This window comes from Cygnus atratus, chromosome 25 (genome assembly GCF_013377495.2).
Source record: "Cygnus atratus isolate AKBS03 ecotype Queensland, Australia chromosome 25, CAtr_DNAZoo_HiC_assembly, whole genome shotgun sequence".
NCBI classification, from domain to species: Eukaryota; Metazoa; Chordata; class Aves; order Anseriformes; family Anatidae; genus Cygnus; species Cygnus atratus.
The window spans coordinates 2,189,708-2,213,722 of record NC_066386.1 but is presented as its reverse complement, the minus strand read 5'-3'; the positions used below and the strand labels follow the sequence as shown (position 1 = coordinate 2,213,722).

Sequence of the window (24,015 nt, the reverse complement as noted above, 5' to 3'; positions counted from 1 at the left end):
AAGGATCATCCGTACCTGACGGTCGGAAAGCAGCATCTCAGCAAAGTGCGGTGGCGTCATGCGCGGTGCACGCACGGGCAGGGTATTGCTGGGGCGCCCCGGGGCTGTGCTCCGAGGCTGGGTATTGCGTGGTTTCCTTCGTGGCTCTTGCTAAGCGAGTAAAGCAGCAGGTAATCGAGGCGCGAGCGGGGCGGGGGGCACCCCCCCGGTGCTGCTCCCCCCCACCCCCCCTCCATGTGGGCTGCGAGGTGCCGCGGGGGCGTCCCCGCCGAGGAGCGGGGCTCTGGCAGCGGGTGGCCTCCGGCGGAGGGACCTGGGGGTGCCGGTGGCCGGGCTGGGCTGGAGGTGGCCACGCTCCGGCTACGGGGCCGGCTTCGGCTCGGCGGTGCTGGCAGTTCAGGTGTGCTCGGCCCTTTGGTCCCGCGACGCTCGCTCCTGGTCTCCGGGCGGCCCCCGCCGTGGCCGCGGGGGGGGCTGCGAGCCCGTCCCACCCCTTCCCCGGCCCCGCTAATCGCCTTTCGCCTCCTCCAGGATCTGGGGCAGGTTCTGGTCTTTGCGCACCGACAGCGGTTTGACGGTGCCGCCGTAGTCCTGGATGGCCTTGGGCTCGTTGGTGTGGTAGGAGCCCTTGTAGCGGTGGTAGTAGAGGTAGAGCAGCACCAGCAAGCCCCCGAGCAGCAGCAGCAGGAACGTCACGACTGCGGGGAAGGCGACGGTGAGGGACGTTGGGGAGGGGACCTGGGGACAACCCGTGGCACGGCGGGGGGACGCCGGCCGGGCGTTTCACTTACACCCGATGATGATCCCGATCCAGCCGTCGTCGTGCACGTGGGGGAACTCTGCGGGGACAAAGCGGGTGGGTGGGATGGGGCCGCGGGGTTCTGCGCTGGAGCAGCGCCTCCGCATCACCCGGGCAGCATCTGACGCTTACCTAAGAGGGACTCGGGGACTCCCACCCCCCCAGGCTCCCCGCACAGCACCTACCCGTGCCCATGTACCAGGGGTCCATCTCGGGGGGGATGAAGATGGTGGTGAGGGGCAGCATGGAGGCGCAGCTGGACTCCACCAGCTCCCCCCGGATGCTGTAGGGCCGCACCACGCTGGTGGGGCGGAAGATGGCTTTGAGGGGGACGATGCTGTTAAACTTCACCCCTGAGAGGCAGCCGGAGAAGCCGGGCGTGTTGTAGCGCTGGATCTCGGGGTCGATCACGCCGGTCTCTGCGGGGGCACAGAAGGAGGTGGCTCACCCCCGCCAAGGACCGAGCTGGGCCGAGAAGACGCCGGCGCGAGGGGCAGGACCCAGCTCACCCATCACGCGCCCCAGGTACAGGTTCTTGGGGGAGTCCAGCTTGCTGTCCACGAACAGAGAGAACTGCTGCTCCATGACGGGCAGGTAATCCACCTGGGGGGGGCAAGCACGCGGCGTCAGCACCCACGGAGCCTCCTGCACCCCCTGCCACCCCATCAGTGCCCTGGCCCCGTACCTGCGTGTACAGCGTGCGATGCAGGCGGGTGATGTTGACGTGGTGGGGTCTCCCGTCTGTCACCGGCTTGGTGGTGAGGGCGAAGACGTAGGGGCTGGTGCCCAGCTGGTAGCGCAGCTGCAGGCTCCCTGCGGGCAGAGCACAAGGCGGCTGCAGCGCTGCTCATCGGCCTGGGGACGGGGGGAGCCCCCCCCAGCGCCCTCACCGTCGTCCTTGATGAGCACGGCCATGTAGTCCTTGACGAAGGAGCTGACGTAGAGCAGCACGGCGGGGGCCGAGGTGGTGCTGAAGCTGAAGCTGACCTCCTCGCTGGTGAGGTTGTAGCCGGGCAGGGGCTGCCAGGGGCTGCTGACGATGCTGGCGAACTCGCGGGCGGCGTACAGCGACATGGGCAGGATGTTGTACCGCACCCACGTGCCCTCCTCGAAGTACCCTCCGATGTCTGCGGGAGACCCACGGGGGTGACGGGGGCGCCGGCTCCTCTCCCCAAGCCGGGCCCCGCAGAGGGTCCCCCCGCGGTGTCCGCAGCACGGAGCCGCTCACCGTGGTTGCAGAAGGGCCCGTCGAAGGCGGAGATGCTGCAGTTGCAGCTGTAGTGGCTGTAGCGCTCGACGCAGAGCCCGCTGTTCTGGCAGGGCACCGGCGGGTCCTGGCAGTGGCCAGTGCAGTTGACCCGCACGCCCTCGGTCTCGTTGGCCTTGCCCTCCAGGTTGAGCGTCACCCCATTCATCCGCAGCGCCCGCAGGCACCCCAGGAACGGGCGCATCTTGTGCTCCGCCGCGCCTGCAGCCGGGACGAGACTCAGCGCCCTGCGGCACGCGGGGGCACGGGGACGGCGGGGACATAGGGCACGGGGCAGGGGGGGCTCTCACCAACGTAGAGGGGTCTGTCGAACTCAAGGCGCACAAAGCTCTGCGGTGGGGCCGGCCGCACCACCCAGGGCAGCTTGTCCACCCGCAGCCGGGCCAGCTTCACGTTGAGCTCAGCCTTCACCTGGTGCCACTCGTCGTCGTTCCAGGGCACCGCCGAGCGCACCGTCAGGTTCTCGTGCCCGTTCCCGATGTCGTAGGCAAACACCACGTCCCTGGTGGCTGTGGGGACGCGGTGTCGGCAGGGGCACCCCAGCCCCACCGCCCCCCCTCGCCCCCGTTACCCGTGCCCGTACTGTTGAGCTCCACGCGGATGTAGTTTCGGGAGCCGGGGTTCTCCAGGAAGACGCCGGACGGGGCAGTGGTCTTGAAGTAGAAGGAGATGTCGAGGCTGTGGTTGGCCTGGAAGGTGGGGAAGAGCAGGGCTGCACCCCTGTTGAAGGAGACGGTGTTCCAGGTGTTGCCTGCGGGGAGCAGGAGAGGGTGAGAGGTGGGCATGGACCCAACGTGGGTATGGACCCAGTGCAGGGATGGACCCAACATGGGGATGGGACCCAACGTGGGTATGGTCCCAGCTTGGGAATGGACCCAATGTGGGTACAGGACCCAACATGGATACAGGACCTAACGCGGGCATGGATCCAACTTGGGTATGGACCCATCGTGGGCATGGACCCAACATAGGTATAGACCAAGTGTGGATACAGGACCCAACGTGGACACAGGCCCCAACATGGGCATGGGACCCAACACAGCTCCGGCCACTCACGGTCTCCATAGCACCGCAGGGGCCCCAGCAGGAACTGCGCTTCAGAACCGGAGCGGTTGGTGTCTCCCACCACCACCTGCGTGACGGGCAGGTGGTCCACGAAGGTCAGCAGCCCCTTGTCCGTCCTCCTGCAGACGGCACGTGCGTCAGAGGGGCTGCGCAGGGGCTGCTCCCCACCACCACCCTGACCCCCCCAGCCCGTGCCCGCAGCCCCCAGCCCTCACCACAGCGTGTGGTCAGCGTCGCAGTTGCAGAAGTACTGGGGGTCGGCGCAGTTCTTTTCCAGCCCGCAGGCGCAGCGCTGGATGCCCGGCCGCGAGCCCCCCCAGTAGTAGTGCCGCTCGTTGTTTCGGCCCATCCAGAAGCTGAAGGGCAGCCCGGCTGCGGGCACAGGGGAGGGTAAGGACATGGGAGGGACATGGCATGGCCCCGTGGCACGGCCCCGCTCCCCTCCCAGCGCTCACAGGGGGTGTTGAGCAGGCGGGAGTTGTAGCAGTGCAGCTCGATGCGCTGCTCGCAGTACTCGGAGGCGTTTGCCAGCGCCGAGACCTCGGCCCAGGAGGCGTTCCAGTACTCCACGGCGCCCAGGTACGGCTGGTCCACGCTGGAGCCTGTCACCCGCGTGGCGTAGTGGCGGTTGTGCCGGATGATGGTCCATGCCCGGTCCTCTGCAGGGCAGGGGGTGTTAGGAGAAGCCCCCCGGGACGCCCCAGCTCGCTCCATCCCCGAGCCCTGGGTGCAGGGGGAGAGCCTGGTGCTTGCCCCTGCTGCACCCACCTCGTATGTCACAGTACACCGTGAAGGGCTTGAGCGGCCCGCTGCCGTCCGGGTCGATGGTGTAGTTCCCCGAGGTCTTCCCGCTGACCCGGTAAGCATCGCACGACTCCTTGTAAAGGGCTGGAAGAGGGAAACGGGGCGGGGGTGGAGGGGACGGACACGAGATGGGCACCCAGGACCAGAGAGACCCGTGGGTGCCGTCGTATCCCGCCCCGCTGCGCTCACATTTGTGGCAGGTCTCTCCCTTGTACCCCGTCAGGTCGCAGATGCACATGAAGTCGTCCCAGGACTGGACGCAGCGGCCGTCGTGCTCGCATAGGTTGGGGGTGCACCTGGGGGGCGCAGAGGGTTTCGGTCCCAGCCCCACCGGCCCCCGCGCCCTCTGCCCGAGCCGGTACCTGTCCGTGATGCCGCAGACGTTGAAGAAGACGTCGGCGTACTTCCCCAGCCGGTGCTGCACCAGCATCTCCAGGTCCACGGGCTGCATGTCGACGCTCAGCATCTGCAGGCAGCCGTGGAAGGCCGTCTGGTTCGACCGGCAGCCGGTGAGCGAGGCCGGCTTGGGGCAGCCTGCAAGGCACGGGGTGAGGGGTGAGCGGCACCCGGGCACCGCACGCCCCCCCCCACCCCTGCCCACCCTGCGCCCACCTCCGAAGAAGTACTGGCTGCCGGTGCGGAGCTGGAAGGGGTGCGCCACCCGAAATTCGGCACCGTCGTCATCGTCGATGGTCACCACGGCCGAGCCTTCCCGTGCCACCAGCTGCACCGAGTGCCAGAAGCCGTCGTTCAGGCGATGCCCTGCGTGGGGGAGAGGTGGGCGTGCAGGGGGGGCACCGACACCGCAGCGGGACCCCCGGGCCCCATGTATCAGCCCCCAGCCCACCTGCAGCGAACTCCAGCTTCTTCTTGCCGGGCTGGGCGATGGAGACGTTGACCTGGCCCTGGCTCAGCACCATCTCCAGGGAGCCCAGGCGGTCGGCGAAGCTGGTGTAGAGCAGGAGCCCAGCCATGTCCCAGGAGCGGAAACGAAAGCTGACGGCCAGGCGGTTCCTGCGGGGGATCCCCGGCACCTGCACGTAGTTGTTGATGCCGGCGAAGGTGATGGGGGTGTTCACCTGGTCCTGGCAGTAGTGGCCCACGCTGCCCTGCGGGTGGCCACGGGAGGTGGTGAGGGATGGGATCGCTCCCGTGGCAGGGAGATCCACCCCGTGGCCCCCCCTCCGGCCCCGATTGCCCTGCTCGATCCCGTTGCCTGGTGATGCCGGATGGGTGCCCCAGGCCGGGGACGACCTCGCGCGGTCGATGTGAGGCCGCTTGGCTGAGTGCGGCAGCCTCCAGCCTCACGTCACCCCAAAGTGGAGCCTGAACCTGGGAAAGGGGTCACCCCATAGCGGGTACATGGCCCTAGAGAAGGGGTCACCCCATGGTGGGTACACAGCCCTAGGGAAGGGGTCACCCCATAGCGGGGGCTGAGGGCCTGGCCCCCACTTGGAAACGGGTCACCCCACCACTGAGGAAGGGGGCACCCCATGGCGGGGCTGGTCCCCTGCCCCCTGGCTGGGGGCTGCACCTCGAAGCGGATGTTGGATCTCCGGTGCCGGGCCAGGTCGGCGATGTTGACCCCGTTGAAGATGATGTTCTCCACGCAGCCCCGAAAGTTTTGCCGGTAGGTGAGGTGCTGCTTGTCCTGGTCGATCACCCCTCCGAAGAAGAGCTGGGAGGCAGAGGGAGGCTCAGCCTCGGGCCGAGGACGCCGTGGGGCCGGCAGCCCGGCAGCTCCCCGCTCGCCGGACCCACCTCGGTCTCGAGGTCGAGATGCTCGAAGGTGCCGTGGCAGCGGAAGCGTTTGACCTCCCCGTCCAGCGTCAGGTTGACGTGGTGGCCGTAGCGCTCGATGTGCAGCGAGTGCCAGTGCTGGTCATCCAGCAGGCTGCCCACTGCCACCGTGGTGTGGCCCTCGGTGGCGTGCACCGGGCTGCTGCCTGGGGAGGGGACACCGTCACCCTGCTGCCCCTTTCCCCTCAGCCCCGCTGGCCCCCCCCAGTTGGCCCCCCTGGCCCCGGCTCACCTAAGTTGATGTGCAGGAAGAGCTGGGCTTGCTTGAGCTCCACCGTGATGTAGTCGCCCTGCGAGCCCTCCCCGTGCATCAGCACGCCGTCCTGCTCCACCGTCTTGAAGTTGAAGGAGATGTCGTCTTCCATCGTGCTGATCTTTTTGGCGCGGAAGCGGTAGGAGATGGCGTCGTCCCCGTCGAAGTACAGCACGTGGGACCCTGGGGGAGAGGCAGAGCGGCCCCAGCGGCGTCACCGCCCGCAGCAGCAGGCACGCTGGCGTTGGGGAGCGCTCCTCTCCAACCATGCTAAGAGCTGGGGCAGGTTTATGGCATATCTAATGGCTGCGGATTGCTTGGACGCGGTCCTGATGGGAAAAGGGTTTTCTGGGCATGCCAGAGCCGGGCTGCAGCGCTGGCCTCGGTGCAGGAGCTGGCCCCGTGCCTCGCAGCTGTGGGGCCGGGTCCCTCCCGGGTCCCTCCCTGCACGGGGACCACCGGGGCCGGTACTCACGGTAGGGGCAGCCGTAGAGGCCCAGGCGCAGCCCGATCTTCCCCCGGGGGTTCCAGGCCACCGGGATGATGCGGATGTAGCGGGCGAGGATGGGGTAGTGCAGGTCGTGCCGCACCACCCCGCTCTCGTTCACGTTCCCGAAGAACGTCTGGGGACGAAGGGGCAGCTCAGCGCGGGGCCAGCCCCCCCTGCACCTCCCTGCTCCCAGGGGACCCCGACCCCGCAGGGGGACCCCACGGCTCCTACCCAGTTGCTGCCCTGCTGGAAGAAGGGTTTCCAGCTGGTGGGGTGGTCCCCGTAGAGCACGATGTAGCGCGTCAGCCAGTCGTACGTGTTGAAGGTCCCCTGCGTGGCCACCGCGTTGATCCTGTGCTTCTGCATCAGGTCGATCTGGAGCCAGGGCTGCTTGTCGCGGGGGTCGGGGGACCAGCCGCTGGTGCCTGCGGGATGGGGGGGCTCAGGAGGGACCCCGCAGCCCCAAACAGAGCCGCTCTCAGCCCGGCCCCTGCACCCCTGCTGGGGGAGCTCCCCATACCCTTGGAGGATGCTGAGGGTGAGACCTTGCAAGGAGCCCCCTCCCCACAGCCCCCCAAGCTCCGTGGCAGCCCCACGGTGGGGTGGGGTCCCCATGTGCTGTCCCCCACCCCGCAGGCATGGGGGGGACTCACTGTGCAGCCGGGCGAAGCTGGCTGAGTAGAAGATGTTGTATCTGGAGGAGGCACCGATGGACGAGGAGTAGAGGGGCGCGACCAGCTCATCGTAACAGGGTCCTGTGGGGGAAAGGGGTGCTGGGCACGGGGGGGGGGGGGGTCTGACATGGGGTGCGGTGACCCCACGTCCCCAGCAGCCTGGGCATCGCACGCAGGTGGGTGAAGGGTGGGGAAACGCAGCGGGGAGCAGCTCCCTGGTACCGGCATTGAGTAAGGGAGGAAGGGGTGATGGAGGCAGGGGGTGATGGAGCCTCGGGGCGATAGAGACGGGGGAGATGGATGTGGGGGTGATGGAGCTTTGGGGTGACGGAGGTAGAGGGAAATTGAGGCAGGGGTGATGGAGGCTCAGGGTGATGGAGACAGGGGGCGCTGGATCCGTGGGGTGGTAGATCTATGGGGTGAGGGACCCACGGGCTGACAGATCCATGGGGTGGTGGAGGCAGCCACCCCACAGCCAGCCTCCGAGCCCCGTACCGGTGGCAGCAGCAGCAGCAGGGCCCTCGCCCCGCACCGTGACCCAGCGGTTCTGCGTCTCCACGCCCCGCTGAGCCCAGAGCGGAGAACCCAGGGGAGGGGGGGGCGGCGCTGCCGTTGCCGGCTCCTCCCGCGGTCCCCACTTTTGGGAAGGGTCCTCACCAGCAGCTCATCGCCCCCCACCCAAGCCGCCCGCAGGGCCGGCAGAGCGGCAGATCCTGCTCTGGCAGCTCGGCTCCTGCCTCTGCCCTCCCACTGCAGCGGGAGCTGACGCACCTCTGCGGGCTCCCGGCGCCGCACCGGCTGCCTCCGCACTGCCGTGGGCGGCCGGGGAAGCCCCCTCCCCACCCAGCCCCGCTCCCCCCGGCCCGGTCCCACATGGCCCAGGGACAGCTGCTGGGCCAGGAGCCCACTGGGGGCTCTGGGAGGGGGGGCAAGGGGGAAGGATTGGGGGTTGCAGGGGCGGGGGGGGGGCGCAAATCCTGGTGGCATCCGCAGAGGGGACCGCGGTGGGGTTGGGGGCTCCGAGCCCCTCGCAGGGTGGGGGTCGGGCAGCCCCCGGTGAGCTGTCCCGAAGGAGCTCCGGGAGGGTCTGCAGCACCTGGGGGGGGGGGCTGGCTGGGGACAAGGGCAGCTGCGGTGTGTCCAGGATGTCTGCCCCCCGCCCCCCCCCGAGCCTCCATCTCTCCCTGTCTGCCTCCCCCCATAGATCCATCCCCCCATAGATCCATCGCCCCATAGCTCTACCCCCCCGTAGATCCATCCCCCATAGATGTGTCCCCCATAGATCCCCCCCCATAGATCCACCCCCCCAAAAATCCACCCCCTAAGAAATCCCCACCACCAAGTCTCCCCCCCATCCCCCTATGCCCCCATCATCACCCCCTGCCTCCCTCTCCCGTATCCAGCGCCCCCCCGGGCCCCCACTCGCTGTCCCCCGCCTCAGTTGTGCTGCAGACACCAGGCCCCGGCCCTCCCCTACCCCCGGCCCCCCCTGCCCCCCCCCCCAGCCCCCCTTGCCGTGGGGCCAGCCCCGAGCATCCCTGCGGCGGGGCCGGGCGGCGCTGCCCGTGGTCCTGGCGGAGCCGCACCGGGGGCTCCGGGGGCTGCCCCCACCCGCCTCGGGGTACCCGGGAGCTGCCGGAACCGGGACCCCTTCCCCGGTACGGACGCGGGATGCGGCTCACGGTGCTCAGCATCCCCGGGGCCACCGGAGACACCGGGAGGGGCCGGGGCCTGGGGGGGGGGCTGCGGCGGGGCAGCCCCGGGCGGGGCGCGGGGGGGCGCCCGGCCGCTCGGTCCGGCGGTGACCTTGGGAAAAGCGCCGGGGGATTCTCGGGAGAACCGGGGAACCGGGGCTGGAGAGAGGGGGGGAACACACCGGGGCGGCGGAGGAGGGGGACCTGGGGATGCCCGGGGGATGCCGGGCTCCGTCCCGCAGTGCGGAGCGGCGGCTCCCGGGGCCGCGGTCCCACTTACGTGCGAGGCAACCGGGGCCGGGGAGGAGGAAAGCGGCGCAAGCGGCGAGCAGGAGCCCGAGGAGGCGGCGAACGCCCATGCTTGGAGCGCCCCGAGCGCCCTCGGCGCCGCCGCTCCCGGTGCTGCAGCCGCACGGCGGAGCGGGACCGGCGGCTCCGCCCACGGGGCGGCGGCGGCGGGGCGGCCCCGGGACGGGCGGGATGCTGGGACGGGGGTGGAACCAAGCGCAGAACCCCCCGGCCCCGCCGAGCTGCCGCCGAGCAGCCCCAGGACCCCCCGGTCCCGGTCCAACGACAGCCCCGGGTGTCCCACCGAGCAACCCCGGGACCCCCGGTCCCTGCGCTGGCAGCCCCGGGCATCCCGACGAGCATCCCCGGGACCCTCGGTCCTGGCCCCAACAGCCCTGGGCGTCCCACCGAATATCCCCAGGACCCCCGGTCCTGGTCCTGGCAGCCCCAGGCATCCCACCGAGCAGCCCCAGGACCCCCTGTCCCGGTCCCGACAGCGCTGGGCATCCCATCGAGCAACTCTGAGACCTCCGGTCCCCTCCCCAAACAGCCCCGAACACCCTTCCAAGAATCCCCAGGACCCCCGGTCCCACTCTCAACAGCTCCAGTCCCCCCACTGAGCATCTCTGGGACCCCCACTCCTGGTCCCGACAACCCCGAGCATCCCACCGAGCAGCCCCGGGGACCCCTCAGCACCGAAAGCCCAGGGGCTGCAGGGGCACTGGGTGCCAGCAGCCCTTCGCGGGGCATGGGCGGGGGCACGGGGTGACCACTGCGTGGGGTGAGCGTTGCAGGGTGGCTGGGTGGTGCAGTCCCCCCCCCCCCCCCCCCCGACGTGTTTCAGGCACCCAGCACCCGCAGCTGCAGCCCAGGCGGGGAGGGATTTACGCCGCCCCCTCCAGCCCCATGGCAGCAGATGTGGCGGTGATTGTAATCAAGCAGCAGATTAAGGCCTGCGGGTTTAGGGGTCGCCTGTCCTCCCAGTGGTGCAGAAGACTGGGATTTAGCCCGTGTCTGCTCCCAAACGTGCCAGACACCCCCAGAGGGGGGTGGCAGCCGCGTGTCCTACATACGCTGCCTGCCCCCCAGCCCCTGCGGTGCCCTGCGGGGAATTCGGTGGGCAGCCGCAGGCTCACCCCGAGGGACGGGGATGCTCCGGGGGCCGCTGGGTCCAAGCGGGGTCCCGGTGCCGGGCAGGACCCCAGCATGGCCGGGCACCTCGCTGCAAGGGGCAGGATGAAGCGGCTGTCACCTGCGGCGGTGCCGGGGCTGCTTCCTGTGCAGGAGCGGAGCTGGGGCCGGAGCAGGCGGCGAAAGAGGGAACAGAAAGCTCCAGGTGCAGGGGGGCTGCGGGGGGAGCTGGAGCCGTGTCCCCGGGGCTGGGGATGCAGGTGCCCTCCCGTGCCGTCCCCCAGCCCCTCGCAGTGCTGGCGGCTCTGACTGAGCCGTGTTGGGACATTTGTCCCCGGGACCCCTGCCCCTTTCCTTTCCCCCAGCAGGATGGCACCCCTGTAACAGGCATGGAGCGAAGGTCTGGAGCTTGTGACGGGCAAGGGAAAGGGGGAACCAGCAGCTCCACGGCCCTGGGGCTCCGACTGGGAGCTCCTGGGGCCACCAGGGACCCTGCGCAGAGCCGGGATAAGCCAGGGAAAGATGTCTGGAGGGCAGGAGAAAGGGGGATTGAGGGATTACCGCTGCGAGAGGCAGAAAGCCTGCTGGAGCCTGGAATCAATTTGCTCCCCCCTGGGGAGAGGAAAGCGGGGCCCCTTCCCCGCAGCTCCTAATCTGCCCCGTAAGGAGGAGGTGGGAACGTTGTCAACAACCAGCGGGTCGTCCCCCCAGCACTGGGGGGGCACGGGAGCTTGGGGACAGAGCAGAGCGCGGGACCCCAGGGGTGGGGGGGATGTCACGCTCCAGCGGCCACCCCCAGTTCCTGGAGCCCCCGTTTCCCACCAGGACAAGCCGTGCCTGGACCGCTCATCCCTCCAGGCCAGCCTCCTGCCTGCGCCCAGCCCCGTGCCAACACCCCACGGCAGCCCACGCTCCCCCCCTTGGCATCGCCCCCCTGTGACTCTCACATGGGGTGGGAGACGCAAACAGCAGCCCCGGGTGGGCTGGGGTCTCCTGGAAGCGCCGGGTGTCCCCAACCAGCCCCTGCTCGCAGCCCAACTCTCCTCCCACCCCCAGGTGCTGTCCCCAGCCTTGTGTCACCAGCGCTGAGCGGAGCACGGCTATTTCTGTCACCCGGCGGGCAGATGCTGGCCACAAAGCTAGAGACGTGGGACACGGCTCCGGAGCAGGGTAGTGGCTGCCTCTCCTTCCCCCCTGGGGCTGGGTTTGTGCTCTCAGCGCAGCTCTCGGTATCGGGTGCAGCACATGCTCAAACCACAGGTTGCAGAGCTCCGAGACACCGGTGGCTCTGCAGCCTCTGGGCGAGGACGGGAGAGGTCCTGCAGTGCAATGGAGAAGGTGAGGGGCTGCAGTGAGGGCTCGCTGGGGACCGGGTGGGGACACCACTCTCTGGCTCCTATTTTTGCTTTAAACCGTTCTCTTGTGGGTTGCAAGGCTGGAAGGCAGCGCCCTGGGGAAGGGCAGGGCAGTGCTGGGTGCTCCACGTCCCCAAGCCCAGAGCGGGGAAGGAGCTGGGGGAGCTGCTGGGGACTGATCCTGCCCGGCGCTGGGACTCAGCCCTGCAGCAGGGCATGGATCGAGCCCATGCTCCCAGGCTCACTGATGGAGCTGGAGGGAGTCGGCAGCTGTGAGGCTGCTTTGGGTCAGAGCTGTGCCTGATCCTGAGCTCCCCAGCAATGGGGCCCCAGCGGTGCTGTGCCAGGCTGCGGTGCTGCCCCTTTCCCCCGTGGCAGGGCTGGGAGCTGGAAGCACCTGGGAGCACTGGGAGCACCGGGCACATCTACCTGCAACCTGGGCAAGGCAGGGGGATGCTCCAGGCACATCCCTGGCTGGGATCAGGACCAGGCAGTGTGGGGCTGAGCCCCAAAGGGGTCCCCAAGGCCCATGCACGAGCACGTGGGTGCTTTGGGAGGGTTCCTGTGCACCCACAGCGCCCGTCACCGTCAGCGTGGAGCCTGGGGTCTGGCTGGATGGGGCCCCCCAGGGCCATGGGCTGGGTGCGAGCCCCCAGGGGCATCAGGAGCAGCTCCCCCATGGTGGGGTCAGGGCTGGTTTGGGGCTGTGCCGGGGATGCCGGGGCTGGGCTCACGTCTCCCCTCCAGCCCTGTGCTGCAGCAGGGAGCGCGGGAAGGGCACAGCTGCTCTCGCAATGACTGAGCGAGGCAAAAGCCGCCGCTGCCTTGGAGAGGGTGTGAGACAGAAACCGCACTGTGCACGGGGCGGCCCACACGGGGCCGGGGCGGTGGCGCTGCCGGGGCTCCCTGCGGCGAGCCGTGCCGCTCCACGGGGCTGGGTGGAGGCTGCACACCGCAGCGGGGCTGCGGCTGCCGTGCACGCTCAGAGCATCCCTCGCTCCTCATCCCTCTGCGCAGGCGAACCCCAGCCCCACCGCCATGGAGACAGCGGCCACCACCGACTTCTACTCCTGGGAGTATGACCCCTCCTGGGACGACGGCATGCTGCCCGAGCTGTGCGAGAAGCAGGAGGTGCAGGGCTTCGCCCGCACCTACCAGCCGGCCGTCTACCTGCTGCTCCTGCTCCTGGGCACGGTGGGCAACGGGCTGGTGCTGCTCACGCACACCCGCTACCGCCGGGCGCACAGCGTCACCGACGTCTGCCTCCTGCACCTCGCCCTGTCCGACCTCCTGCTGCTCCTCACGCTGCCCTTCGCCGTCACCGTCACGCTGCAGGGCTGGGCCCCGGGCACGGCCGCCTGCAGGGCGCTGCAGGGCATTTACGCCCTCAACTTCTACGGAGGCTTCCTCTTCCTCACCTGCATCAGCGTGGACCGCTACGTGGCCATCGTGCGGGTGCCGGCCGCTTGCCGCCTGCGCCCGCGGGCTCGCCGCCACGGCTGGCTGACGGCGGGGCTGGCCTGGCTGCTGGCCACCCTGCTGGCGCTGCCCCAGTTCGTCTACGGCCGAGCGGAGCAGCACCAGGACCTCCGGATTTGCCGCGTCGTCTTCCCCCCAGCGGTCTCGCGGGCGGCCCGGGGGGCCACCAACCTGGCGCAGGTCGTGCTGGGCTTCGCGCTGCCCTTCCTGGTGATGGCGAGCTGCTATGCGGCCGTGGCTCGGACGCTGCTGGCGGCTCGTGGCACCCAGCCCCACCGGGCGCTGCGGGTGCTGCTGGCCCTCGTGCTGGTCTTCGTGGCCCTGCAGCTGCCCCACAGCCTGATGGTGCTGCTGGATACGGCCGAGCTGCTGGCCAGCTGGGAGGTGAGCTGCGCCCAGAGCCGCCGCAAGGACCTGGCGCTGCTGGTCACCGGCGGGCTGGCGTACCTGCGCTGCTGCCTCAACCCCCTGCTCTACGCCTTCCTGGGGCAGCGTTTCCGCCGGGAGCTGTGGCTGCTGGCCAGCGATGCCGGCTGCGTGGGGCCCATCGACCCGCGCTGCCCCGGCTGCCCCAGTCCCCGCCGGCGTTCGTCGCTCTCCACCTGCCAGGACGTGGCGTAGGGACGCGGTGCCCGTGCCCGGGGCAGGTACCGGCACCCTTGGGGCTCAACACCCCGCTTTTGGGGGAGCTTGAACCACCCTCAGTGCCCGTGGAGCTGCCTGGCAGGGGCAGGACGGACAGAGCGCACGCCTGGGCAGACGGACGAGGAGCCCCGCAGCATCCTGCCCAGCGCTGGGACGGGGACGATGCCCCGAGCTCGGGGGGACCGTGCAACGCCAGCTGCCTTCTGGAAGGACCGTGCAATGTCACCCACGGCTCGGGGGATGAGCACACCCGGGGGGGACCGTGCAATGTCACGCACGCCCCAGGGGGACCGTGCCGCGCCGCGTGCGCTCCGGCGGGACGGTGCAATGGCCACGCGGGCTCTGGGAGGGGGCCGTGCGATGCCCCTGAGCTCAGAGCGGTGCGTGCGGATCCAGACGCAGCAGGGCGCTGGGCAGGGCGCTGGCTTCCACTTTCCTTCCCACCCTGGCAATAAACCCTGCTCGAACCCCGCTGGGAGAGCGGCCCTGTCCCTGCGGGCTCAGGGGACCGGGGAGGCGGCGGGGAGCGGGGAAGGGGCCCGGCACTGGCCGGGGGATGCCTGCAGGCGGCAGCAGAACCCAGCGCGTCCTGCCCGGCCCTGCCTGTCCCTGCCCGTCCCTGCCCGTCCCTGCCTGTCCCCGCCCGGCTGCCCAGCACCGCAGGGCCTGAACGCGTCTGCCCCGGCCGGGACCCCCGGACGCAGGATGGGGACCCCTGGAAGCAGGATGGGGACCCCCGGACACAGGATGGGGACCCCCCCCAACTGGGTTCCAGCACCAGGAGGGGGCCTGGCTGCAGCCCCGCAGTGGGGAGAGGGGGCTCTGCTTTGTGCAGGGCAGGGGGCTATGGCCTAGGAAGAGGCACGAGCAGGGGGCATCACGGCCCCCGTCCCCACCAGCACAGCAGAGGTGGCAGCGGAGCCCACTCCACCGGCCCCTCTGTGGGCTGCAGGGGTTGGGAATCCCCCTGGGGCCGGCAGCAGCGTGATCCCCTGGGAAAAACCTACTCTGGGTCGGGCTGGAAACTCCCCCCCCAGCATGAGGGCCGAGAGGGGCTTTCCTCTCCTTTCGTCTCCTCTCACTTCCCCTTGAGTTCTGGCCCAGCAAACCCCATCCCGGCAGAGCCGGGGTTGGTGCCTCCGGGGTGGGCACAAGCGGGGTGCCCTCGCCCTCCTGCCTGGGGCCAGGCTGAGCGGTGCCGTGGTGCTGAGCAGCGCAGGGCTGTGGGATGCCGGCAGCGGGGGGGGGGGGGTTGCCTCTGGCTCTGGCCGAGCTCACGCAGCCACTTCTGGGGTTTCTGAGAGCGGGGAAGTGCCTCCCCGTGCTGCGGGCTGGAGGCCTCTTCCCGCTCACCCACACACGCTTTGGGATTAGCCCGGTGCTCGCGCTGGGAGAATCCAGCCCAGACCCTTCGCCTACTTCTGGGCAGGAAATGCAATTACCGCTGACTCAGCACCGCACAGCCCCCATCCCCCCGCCGCCCCCCAGCCCCCCGCGCCAACCCGGGGCCGGATGGGGAGCACCTGGCCCCGCAACGCAGCTCCCCATCTCCCCACCCAACCGTCGGCCTCGGGCTACCCCAATCCCATCTCTGCTGGCCCCACGGCCGTGCCACATCGCCCACGCTGGCCCCGTGTCCCCTGCGGCTGGCGGGCTCGGCCCCAGTGGCCCCCGGCCCCCCGGCAGGCTCAGCTCCCTCCCTGCCTGGCCCCGTGGGGCTGGCGGCGCTGCGTGGGCGTCGAGCTGGCAGCCGGCGGCTCCTGGGCTCCTGCCTGCGCATCCCGGTCCCAGCGGCTCCAGGGGAGCGGGGCTGGTGGGCTTAACCCCTTCGGGGGCCGTGGGAGCGGGGCCGGGCGATGTCACGGGGCCGAGGTGCGACCCCGGCACCGGCTCCTTCCATGGGTGGGGTGGCCAAGGCTGGCAGGAGCGCCCTGCCTGACCGTGGCACCGAGGGGTGGCCAAGGCCACGCTGCTGCGGGTGGCGGCACCGTGCGCCCCGCGGGGCCCCGTTCCCAGCCCCGGCACACGACACCGGCGGTGCCAGGCCTCACCGGGATGGGGGCAGCGGCACACCGAGGGGCTGGGGCAGCGCGTGCCCTCGGTGCCATGCAGCACCTCGATGCCGCCGCCGGTCACAGCCCCGCTACACGGCACCGGGTGCCACCAGCACGGCGGCTCCCAGCCCGGCCAGCACCTACCCAGCACCGAGCACCCGGCGCCCGGTACCGAGGTGCCGGTGCCCGCACCGGGAGCACCGGGGGGCAGCCGGATTCCCCCCAAAGCACCGACGTGCCCGGCTCCCCGCTGGAGGCGGGTGGGCACCCGGGGGTGGGGGGTGCCCGGTGCTGCACCCCCCCCCCCCAGGCCCCTTTCGGCCGCGCGCCCCCGCCCGGTGGATGACGCAAACGGCGGCCCCGCCGCCCCGGGCGCGCTGGCTCCGCCCCGGGCCGTGCGCGGCGATTGGCGGGGGCCGGTGACGCGCCGGGGCCGGCCCGCCCGGGGCGGCGGCGGCGGCGGCGGCGGCGGGGCCGGTCCCGGTGGCGGAGGCCGGTGCGCGGCGCAGCGCGGGCGGCGGGCCGGGCCCGGCGGGGCGATGCCGTTCCCCGGCGGGCTCTGGTGGCTGCTGTGCTGCCGGCAGGGCTTCACGCTGCTGCGGCGGGACTACGGCGACGCGGACCGGGAGGCGGACGGCGAGGCCGAGGAGGAGGCGTCTTTCGAGCTCCGAGCGCAGGGAGACCAGGTGGGTGCTACCGGCACCGGGACCGGCACCGGGACCGCGGCTGGGCACGGCGCGGTGGGTGCCGCCGTGCGCCTCTCGTCCCGTCCCGTCCCGTCCCGTCCGGGGCGCACGGCTCGGTTTGGCTCGGCTCGGCTCGGCTCGGCTCGGCTCGGCCCGCGGCTGTCCGGTACCGTGCTTGGCTGCTCTGCACCGGCCCCGCTCCCGGTGCAACGGCCGCTGCCTGCGGGCCCCGAGCGTGGCTCGCACGGGGCCCGGAGCCCGTCCCGGTGCGCGCCGTGCGGAGACGGCGCCGCGGTGCGCACGGGCTGCCCGGTCCCGGGAGGCTTCGGAGCTCGGCCCGGCGGTCGGGGCACCGGGAGCGGATCCGGCCCTTCCCGGTAGCGACCGGCCGGCTCCGGTCTCCGCCGCCGCTTGCCCGGGCACGTCCCTACCGCGGTCGGGGCGCGCCGGGGCCCGCGGGCAGGGGTGCCCTTGGCGCGTCCCCGCACTGGCCGCTCCCCGGGCACCGGGACCGGAGCCACCGGGGCTCGGCGGGGCTCCCGGGCACCGGGAGGGGGGTGTCCCGGCCGCGGGGGGCGTGCGGGCTCCCGGTATCCCGCAGGTCGCTGTTGGTGGGGGGGCTCTGCGGTGCGCAGGGGGCCGGGCTCCCGCTGCTCCGCGGTGCGGCCGTGGGGCTGCCCGGGGGCTGGGGCCGATCCTGGCACAGCCCGGGGCACTGCGGACCCCCTGGGCTCATCCTGAGCCCCCCGTGTGCTGCCCCCAGCTGAGCTGGGGCACTGGGGGGGGGTGGGGGGTTGGCCGGGGGTGTTGCCCCCTTGTGAGCAGGGCCTGGGGCTTGGGCACGGTGGAGGGCACAGGGACGGGGGTGTCTGGCTGATGTCCATGGGGCTACGTCTGCAGGGTGGTGGAGGGGACGGGGTCCCCTGGCCCAGGGGTCCGCCTGCCCTCCTCGGGAGGGGGCAGCCTGGCTGCTTTTCCAGCCAGGGGCCTGGCTCCGTGTTCCCGTTAGCTCAGGCTGTGTCCGGTCAATTGGGGGGGCGCTGGGGGCTCCCGGTACCCCCGGTGCTTCCAGCCCCTGTGCCCAAGCAGGGTTGGCGCGGTGGTTCCTGGCCGCTCGGCCCTAGCGGTGCTGGTGCCCCCGGGTCCCTCGCTCGGTGCTGCGTGGGCCGTGGCGGCAGCTGCTGGCTCCCGGCCGCGGGGCTGCTGGCGGGGCCGTTCCTGGTGCCCTGCCAGCCCGGTGGGAGCCTGGGCACCCGCAGGGCTACGGGGCGCAGCCAAAGCCGGGGTGCTGCCAGCCTGGGTGCCTGGCTGGGGAGCGGAGCTGCCCGCGCCTGCTCCTCAGGCAGGAGCAGCGGGGCCGGATCCTGGCTTGGGATCATCCCCGTGCCGCCGCCGCCGAGGGTCAGGTTGGCTCGGGGGTCCCTGCGGGACGGGTTCCTCGGGGTTCCTCTGCGCAGACCTGCCGGCCGAGCCAGCGCTGCCGGGGCCGTTCCCGGCACGCTCCGCGCCGGGGAGCAGGGCCTGGATCTCCCCGCTCCGGCTGCTTCCTCTGCTCAGGGAAGCGGAGCAGCGCGGCGGAAGCCGGCGCTTCCCTCCTGCTGGGCTGCCTTGGGGACGGCTGATAGCGCGGGGGCGGCCGGGGAGCCACGGGGCTGAATCCCTGCCCTTAGGGGACGCGGGGCTTGGTGACAGCCAAGCTCGCTGCAGCCCCTCTCCTGCCCCGCAGCACCGTTTGCAGCCTGGTTCCACTGCAGCCGGGCTGGGGACAGATCTGAGGCCCCCCCCCCCCCCCCCCGGGCTCCCCCCTTGCAGCAGGGCCTGGCTGTGCTGGGATCCCCTTCCCCAGCAGTGCCAGGGGCTGGAGCTGGGCCCACCGGGTGCTGGCGGCGGTGCCAAGGGCATGGGCCAGCAGCAGAAGCCGTTTCGGGCTTTCCCGCGTCCCACGGGCTGCGCTGGCTCCGGAGGTCCAGGCTGGCGTGGGCGGCTGTGACGCTGGTTCCCCGGGGAGCCCTTTGCCCGCCCCACGGCCGCGGGGTCCTCGGAAACCCGCGGCGCCAGCCGCCCCTTCCCGGGAGCGTGGGAGCAGCTGCCCTGGCCCTGCCGTGGCGGCTCCTCTCCTCTCCTGTTTATTTATAACCCTGAGAAGGAGCCGGCCGCCGCCGTCTCCTCCTGCGGGCCACGGCCGAGAGGAGCTGGGCACCGTCTCCGTGCCTTGCAGCCGGGCAGGAGCACGGGGAGCCCTCCCTGGCCGTGGCCCCGGTGGTAGGACAGCCCCGGCAGGAGCTGGCCCCGTGCACGAGGCGCCGGCGTTGCGTGACAGGTGCCCTTAATGCCACGGGTCAGCGGAGCCTGCTCCTGCCCCGGCGCGGCGATACCTGGAGCGGCTCCTGCTCCCCCCTCTCCCTGCTGCTATTTTTAGCAGCCGTCTCCTTTTCTCGGCATTTTGCGGAGCGCCCTGACCTGGCTGCGGCTGCCCCGTGGAGCTGCAGCTGGCGGGGGGGAGCCCGCGCCTCTCCTGGGGCCGCATCCTGCCCGTGCCGCCGCATCCAATCGCCCCGCACTGCTGCGTTGCCCTGCCCTGCCCGGTGCCTGCCCGTGCCTGGGCTCTGCCTCATGTCCCGGCACGTGTGCCAGGCTCGTCACGTGTGTGGCACCGCCAACATCAGGCCGTGCCGCGCGAGGAGGAACCGGCCCCCGTCCCACTGCAGGGCCAGGGACTTCCCTGCGCAGCGTCCCACCGCCGCGGGCAGGAAGTCAGCGGCCCCATTACAATGGGACTTTGTGCCGTAAGCGTATTACTCAGCACTGACCTTGTGCAATTCTGCACGGTATTCAGCCTGCTGGGGTCAGCTGAGGATACGTGGCCAGCGCGCCCGGCGGCTGCCCCCGAGGGGTGCCCCAGCTGCAGCCCCAGGTGCTCCCCAGGGCGCGAGCCCGTCCCTCGGGGTCCGGAGCCGAGCGATGATCAGGGGGAGATGGTTTTGGGGCGCCAGGCGGTGGCTGTGGGGCTAAGACGTGTCTCCTTCCTCCCCAGGCATCCCTGGAGGTGAGCCTGAGCCAGCCCACCCGCACCAGCAGCGGCTCGGAGCGGTGAGTGACCCCGTGCCGTCGGGCATCCCATCGCGTCCCCCTCACGGTGCTGCAGGAGCTGTGCCCCATCCTGCCCCGCTCGCGTGGCCGGGCACTGCGCCGTCGGCAGTGGTGGTGCTGGGACTGCCGGGCTCCATCCCTGTATCTGCTGCACCCTCGGGCTTATCCCCATCCCTTTGCCTCGGCCTCGCCGTGTCGGATGGCGCGGCCGTGGCAGCCGGTGGGGCCGTGCGTGGTCCCCCACCCCGGGAGGCTCTGCGGGGCCGTGTCCGTCCGTGGGGACAGTGTCCCAGCATGCTGCGTGCCCAGGGAGACGGGGTGCTGGGGCACAGGGGCCTGCTCGCTCCCCGTCCTCCCAGTGCCGACACCGCTGCCAGCATTCCTTCCTGGTTGTTCATTTTCCGAATTCCTTGGCAGGGCCGCGACTGCAAACAGCTTATTTTTAGCCAGGGTCATCTGCACCCGATGGCTCTGCCGCGTTCCCACCGCCGGGTCGCGGGGTGTCCGGTGCCCCCCGGGGACGTGGCTCCCCGCTGCTGTGGCACCGCTGGCCCCGGCTCCTGGGGGCTTGGCAGGCTCCTGCGGGCGCCCGTGCTCAGCCCTACGACGTCCCCAGGTCCCTGCTCGTGTCGGAGGAGATGCGCAGTCTCATCGTGGAGAAGGGACCGGGGCCAGTGGAGGAGGACCCCGATGCTCTCGTGAAAGGTAGGCGCAGCGCTACAGGGGTTTTTCTGCCCACCCCCCACCCCCGCCCCCCCGGATTCACAGCTGGGGTTAGCAGGATCGTGCCCCGACGGGCTGGATGCCATCCTAGGGTGGCACAGGGCAGGGGACACGGACGTCCAGCAGGGTGGATGGTGCTGGCGGCAGGGGCTGAGGCTTCTCCTTCCCAGGCTGGCTGCAGCGGGAGGTGCGGGGCGGCGTCAAGACCCCCTGGATCCGGCCTCGGAAGTACTGGTTCGTGCTGACGCCCGACTCCCTGGACTACTACAGCAGCAACGAGAAGGGAGCCAAGCGCCTGGGCTCCCTCGTGCTCACCAGCCTCTGCTCCGTGCTGTGGCCGGACAAGCAGACCTACAAGGAGACAGGTAGGGTGCCCCTCGGGTCGGCTGCCCCTTCGCAGACCCTCGTGCCCTGCGTCACCCTCCGGCGCCCAGGGAGGGGGCGGCGGGTGAGCTGTGTGTCCCCCGCAGGCTACTGGAGCGTGACGGTGTTCGGCAGGAAGCATTGCTACCGCCTGTACAGCGAGCACCTCAACGAGGCCGTGCGCTGGGTGTGCGCCGTGCAGAAGGTCATCGACAGCAAGGCGCCTGTGCAGACGCCCACCCAGCTGCTCATGCGCGACGTCGAGGTGAGTCCGCGGCACCGGGGGGGGGGCGGCCGCGGGAGCTCGGCCGGGCGGCCCCTCTGCAGCCGTCGCTTCGCCCTCGCAGGAGCACTGCGGCAGCCCCGAGGTCCTGGAGCAGATCTACCGCTGCAACCCCATCCTGCGCTACACCAGCAGCCCGCTGTACGCCCCCCTGCTGCCCTTCCCCTACGGCAGCCTGGACCAAAGCGGTGAGCGGGCGGCTGGGGGGGACCCCGGGGTGCCAAACCGGTGCCGGTCCCACGCCGCTGGTGCAGCGGGGAGGGCTGGGTGCTGAGCAGGAGTGGCGGGAGCCGGGCTGGGTGTGAACCGCACCACGCTGTGGGTACGGTGCCTGGTTGGAAAGCCCAAATCGCGGCTTTTAACCCCCCCGTCCCGTCCCGTCCCGTCCCGTCCCGCAGCCCCCGGTCCCCGCAGCTACACCACGCTGCGCGACGAGGCCGTGAAGCTCTTCAACTCGCTGCAGCAGCTGGAGTCGCAGCGGGACCCGGTGCCGCTGATCCAGGGCATCCTGCAGACCTGCCTGGACCTGCCGCCGCTGGTGGACGAGATTTACTGCCAGCTGGTGAAGCAGACCACGGAGCCGCCGGCGCCGGGCGGGCCGGGCGACTTGCACTACTGGCAGCTGCTCACCTGCATGAGCTGCACGTTCCTGCCCTCCCCGCCTGTCCTGCGCTTCCTGCGCTTCCACCTGGACAGGCGAGTGCCGCGGAGCTCGCCGGGTTCCCACCGGGACGGCGCGGGGTCCCCGGCACTGCCGTGACCCCCCACCCTGGTGTCCCCCGCAGGACGGAGAGCCGCTTCCCCGCCTCGGAGATGGCCAAGTACGCCTGCTTCATCCGGGAGGCGCTGGGGAAGACGAGGGGCCGGGAGTGCGTGCCGTCCCTGGAGGAGATCCTGGTGCTGATGCGGCGGCAGGAGATGGTCTGCACCGTGCACTGCCCCGGCGCCGCCGCCTGCAGCGTGGCCATCAGCTCCCACACCACGGCCGAGGAGGTGAGGGCCCAATCCGTGCTGTGTGCGGGGCTGGGGAGCATCGGGCGGAGGGGACAGGGACGGGGAGGCAGTGGGGGGGGGACGCGGGGATGCCTGCCTTTGCCCGCCGTGACCTGTCTGTGTCCCTTTGCAGCCCTGAGCGCCGCGGCCAGGGACGCGCAGTCACCGTTGGTTGCCTTTGTCTCGCCCCAGGTGGCCCGGGAGCTGGTGTCGCGCCTGGGGCTGTCCCAGAGCCCCAACCTCTTTGCGCTCTACGAGCAGTCCCGGCTCCGGGAGCAGCCCGTGGGCAGCTCCACGCTGCTGGCCGACGTCCTCACCAGGTTTGAAAAGTAAATGTCCTGCTCTGCTGCCTACGGGGAGGGAGAAGGAGGGGGCACGCGGGTCCCCGGGGACGAGGGGATGCTGCGGGGGCTGCACCCGCCTGCGTTGCCCGGCGCTGACGGCGCCGCTCTCTTGGCGCAGCCTGGCCGGGGAGGAGCGGGAGCAGGACGCGCCGTGCCGGCTCTGCTTCAAGCACTACGGCTTCCTGGACACGGACAACGTCCCGCGGGACAGCCTGGAGTTTGCCCTCCTCTTTGAGCAGGTGAGAGCCGTGCCATGGTGCCACGGGTGGCTGTGCCGTGCCGTGCCACGGGTGGCCGTGCCATGCCATAGTGGCTGTTCCCGTGCCACTGGTGGCCGTGCCATGGCCTGGTGGCTGTGCCGTGCCGTGCCCGTGCCCCCGTCTCACCCTGCCCTCCCGCAGGCTCACGAGATGGTGCTGCGGGGCTACGTGCCCACGTCGGAGGAGACGCTGCAGACGCTGGCGGCGCTGCGCCTGCAGAGCCTCAACAGCGACTTCTCCACCCACGCCCCCTTCCCGCGCCTGGAGGAGCTCTTCCCCCCCCACGTCCTGCACGCCCGCCTGCCGGCCCCCCGCCCCGACCCCCCGCCCAAGTGCCGCGGGGCCCGGCTGCGCGCGGGGCTGCTGGCCGGGGGGCTCTGGGGGCACTCGCTGGCCAAGCAGCGGGCCGAGCGGGATCAGCGCCTGCGGGGCCGCCTGCGGGAGGAGGGGGCCAGCACCATGGCTGCCATCGTGGAGAAGTGGAAGCTGCTGCAGGGCATGGGCCGGCCCGAAGCCATGGCCGCCTACGTGGCGCTGGTGCGGGAATGGCCCGGCTTCGGCTCCACGCTCTTCGACGTCGACCTGCGCGCGGTGAGGCCCCGGCGCGGCGGCGTGGGGACGGGGAACGGGCGGAAGGGGGTGGCCCTGACGCCCCTCTCCCCGCAGAGCCCGGTGGGAGCCGGACCCCAGCGGCTGTGGCTGGGCATCGGGGCCAAGGCTGTGTCGCTGTACAAGCCGGGGGAGCCCGAGCCCTTGGACAGCTTCTGCTACGGCCGCATCTCCTCCTTCGGGGCCTCCGACAGCAGCACGTTCCGGCTCTCCGTGGAAGACCGGGACCTGCTCTTTGAGACCTCCCAGGTAAGGGCCGTCCGCCCCTCTGTCCCTCCATCCATCCGTTGTCCCCCTCGGGGACCGTAGGGCGCAGCTTCTCCGGGCTCCTCCACCCGTCTCCCCTCCGCCCCGCAGGTGGACGAGATCGCCCAGCTCCTCACCACGTACCTCGCCTCCACGGCTGCCCGCCGGCCGCCCCGGCCCCAGGAGCCGGCCCCTGGCCCCCTCGATCCAGACCCCGCCGCGCTGCCCCGGGGGCTCTGCCCCGTGGCCGGGCCCTGGCAGCGCCCGCCACCCACCGGCTCCTTCGGCAGCTAGCCCGGCGGCCACGGAGGACGCTCCGGATGGACGGCGCGGGGAGGGCGAGCGGCGGGGTCCACGCCGACCCCCGGTGCCCCGCGCTCCCCGCTCCACCGTTGCCTTTCTGGTGATTTCCTTAATTTATTTCGAGACGCCCGCTCGCCCACGTCTCCCAGCACTTTCCCTGGAGGGGGCAGCGGGACCGCCGTGTTGCGGGCGCCCGGTGCTGGCTGCGCTCCCGCTTCCCCCGGCTGGTCCCCCCCACGCCGCCCCCCCCCAGGCCCGTCCCCTTCCCCTGTCCCCCTGGTGCCTTCGCCTCCAGCACTCGTGCTGCCCTTGGCGGC

General features: G+C 71.4%; 3 protein-coding genes across 3 annotated transcripts; 2 read left to right on the top strand and 1 right to left on the bottom strand.

The window, feature by feature from the left end:
* Window positions 1–507: 507 nt before the first annotated feature.
* Window positions 508–9,205, bottom strand: CNTNAP1 (contactin associated protein 1). The gene is made up of 24 exons (XM_035568473.1): window positions 9,127–9,205; window positions 7,132–7,233; window positions 6,710–6,903; window positions 6,464–6,611; window positions 5,968–6,171; window positions 5,697–5,881; window positions 5,470–5,613; window positions 4,783–5,044; window positions 4,548–4,697; window positions 4,298–4,469; window positions 4,125–4,231; window positions 3,900–4,019; window positions 3,587–3,790; window positions 3,347–3,503; window positions 3,123–3,250; window positions 2,650–2,817; window positions 2,357–2,575; window positions 2,028–2,267; window positions 1,690–1,926; window positions 1,485–1,612; window positions 1,309–1,402; window positions 985–1,218; window positions 792–839; window positions 508–698 (listed from the first exon to the last, which is right to left on the bottom strand). The coding sequence occupies exons 1-24, from the start codon at window positions 9,203–9,205 to the stop codon at window positions 508–510; spliced, it is 3,915 nt and encodes a 1,304-aa protein (XP_035424366.1).
* A 2,389-nt stretch (window positions 9,206–11,594) lies between these two features.
* Window positions 11,595–13,720, top strand: CCR10 (C-C motif chemokine receptor 10). Its single transcript, XM_035568470.1, has 2 exons — window positions 11,595–11,603; window positions 12,638–13,720. Exons 1-2 carry the CDS (start codon window positions 11,595–11,597, stop codon window positions 13,718–13,720), a joined length of 1,092 nt encoding a protein of 363 aa, XP_035424363.1.
* Window positions 13,721–16,337: 2,617 nt separating this feature from the next.
* On the top strand, window positions 16,338–23,689 carry PLEKHH3 (pleckstrin homology, MyTH4 and FERM domain containing H3). Its single transcript, XM_035568506.1, has 13 exons — window positions 16,338–16,484; window positions 19,519–19,574; window positions 20,191–20,279; window positions 20,468–20,662; window positions 20,768–20,925; window positions 21,008–21,131; window positions 21,342–21,639; window positions 21,729–21,936; window positions 22,129–22,265; window positions 22,399–22,519; window positions 22,682–23,131; window positions 23,207–23,398; window positions 23,507–23,689. Exons 1-13 carry the CDS (start codon window positions 16,338–16,340, stop codon window positions 23,687–23,689), a joined length of 2,358 nt encoding a protein of 785 aa, XP_035424399.1.
* The last annotated feature ends 326 nt before the right edge of the window (window positions 23,690–24,015 follow it).